Below are 1,937 nucleotides of genomic sequence, written 5' to 3'. Positions count from 1 at the left end.
TAGTCGATAGTACCGCGACTGCGAGCTGACCAGAGGTGGCAATAGCAACATCGGACTAATGGCGGTACTTTGAGCGAGTGTTAATCTTAGCAGCGAAGTGTGGAGTACTGCGGAGCATAGCACTCATATTCTTCGACAGAAGATGCTGGCAGTAGGCAAGACCTCGTATGAGAGGCTCTCGAATGAGTAGTATAAGTCTAGTACGCCATCTGGGAGTAGCCTCCTTGGCCCTATGCACAGGTTGTAACCATCACTACCTAGACTCCAGAGCATGATCGATAGTTCTGAGATCAGTGATGCACCGTGCTACAGCTGCAGGTGGAGATGAAAAGAGCTTAGCCAGAGTCCACAGGACCTGATGACGATAGTAGTTGCAATTACCCGACCGATTCAGCAGATCGGACATTGAGGCTTTCCGTCCTCTTGGTGTCATTGTAAAGATGCTGATAGTAGTTATACACCTCTCTCGACCACATCCTCTTAGCCGTCTTATAGAAATCTTGTTTGTTACCACCGGCATATTTAAGTATATCAGAATTGAGTGATTCTTTATACGGGTCTAGGGGCTTCGTGAGGAGGCCTTCATCGCTCTCTACTTGCCATAACACTGATGCTTCTATTATCCGCCCTTGTGGTAAGGATACAGCTACATCCAGCTTCACCTCTCCCCGACTGGACCGAACGGCATCTTCCAGAGTCATACTCAGACCGTCACTGTTACTGACGACCTACAACAACATCTCCTATCAGAAACAGTAGTCATCAGTGATCACCTTTCGACCAGCTATGATCTCCTTAGGTGACCACCGAAGCTTTGGGAAGCTGTGAACCCACTGACGGAAGAACTCATATTCAGTCATGGCCCTGTCCCTTTGAGCCGCTCCTCCTGAAGATACCCTCGAGGTGAGCCTGGACGGCGACTGGGCCTCTCCGATGGATAGTATCCAATGCTTGTAGGTTGTACTCCACTGAGCTTCTACTGAGTGACGAGAGTCCAGGCAAGGAGCCTTACGGAGGACATGCTCGTTGAGGAGTCCTTCAGCCAATAGTCTCGATAACTGAGTATTCTAAGGCTGTTGAAAGTGGCAAGCCACATTTCATCATATCCCTACTTGTCGATACACGCGTGGTCCGTCATAGTCCACGAGCTTCCTGCCAGCATAGTCCCATTTACCAAGACCAGTTATAGATGTCAGAGATGCGTTCGGATGGAGGCCACACTTGAGTTCGAGGAAGTACACCCCTCGTACGAGTGAGTCACTTGAATGGGCCGACTCCGACGTAGCGGTGGTGGCCTGGAGATTCAGTACGTTAATGATAACGCGCTGGAGATGCCTGGTGAATATCCTTGCAGTGACCTCACTAGGCGAGTCTAGATACACCTGAGTGACCTAGGCTGACTGTGTAGATGATGATGTGATGAACTGACCTTCTCGAACACGTCAATGTCCCCCCAGTACTTGAATGCCAGGTACCTGTAGCTACCCACAGGGGCGGGCATTTCCTGGCCGATGGTGATGAGCTCCACGACTTCCTTCAAGGCTGGGGAGTATCTTCAGGTCGAGTGTGCTTCCTGTGGTCTAGATTGATACAGTACGATCTAGCATCTAGTGGGTGACTAAGCCTGGAGTCGGCCCTTAGTCCAGTATCCTCCTCCTTTATGCTCTCAACAAACATGCGACTGGCCATGCTGGTCTACAGCACCGAGGGTACGGGTCAGCTCAGGGGCATCTGCGAACTACCCTCTTCATCTGGGCGAACGCATCACGACTCGCTAGGGACGCCAGCTCCTCCTGTTTGCTGTTTTCGCTCCTTCCACTAAGAGGCTGCTGTGCTTGGGGGTCGCAAGGTGCACTACCACCACAGCCACCGGACTGAGAACACTCAAAGGGGGGCATTCGGGCAACTGTCAATAGAAGCCACTTGACAAACGTTGC

At 51.2% G+C, this 1,937-nt stretch overlaps 1 protein-coding gene across 1 annotated transcript; it reads right to left on the bottom strand.

The window, feature by feature from the left end:
* Nucleotides 1-55: 55 nt before the first annotated feature.
* Nucleotides 56-1,501, bottom strand: Pmar_PMAR012173 (hypothetical protein; the record flags this gene model as incomplete). The annotated part of the gene is made up of 6 exons (XM_002787479.1): nt 56-230; nt 258-355; nt 387-728; nt 774-1,058; nt 1,113-1,382; nt 1,430-1,501. 6 exons carry the CDS (start codon nt 1,499-1,501, stop codon nt 56-58), a joined length of 1,242 nt encoding a protein of 413 aa, XP_002787525.1.
* Between the last annotated feature and the right edge of the window lie 436 nt (nt 1,502-1,937).

Source organism: Perkinsus marinus (assembly GCF_000006405.1).
Source record: "Perkinsus marinus ATCC 50983 genomic scaffold scf_1104296929354, whole genome shotgun sequence".
NCBI lineage: Eukaryota > Perkinsozoa > Perkinsida > Perkinsidae > Perkinsus > Perkinsus marinus.
This window is presented reverse-complemented; position numbering and strand designations above follow the sequence as displayed.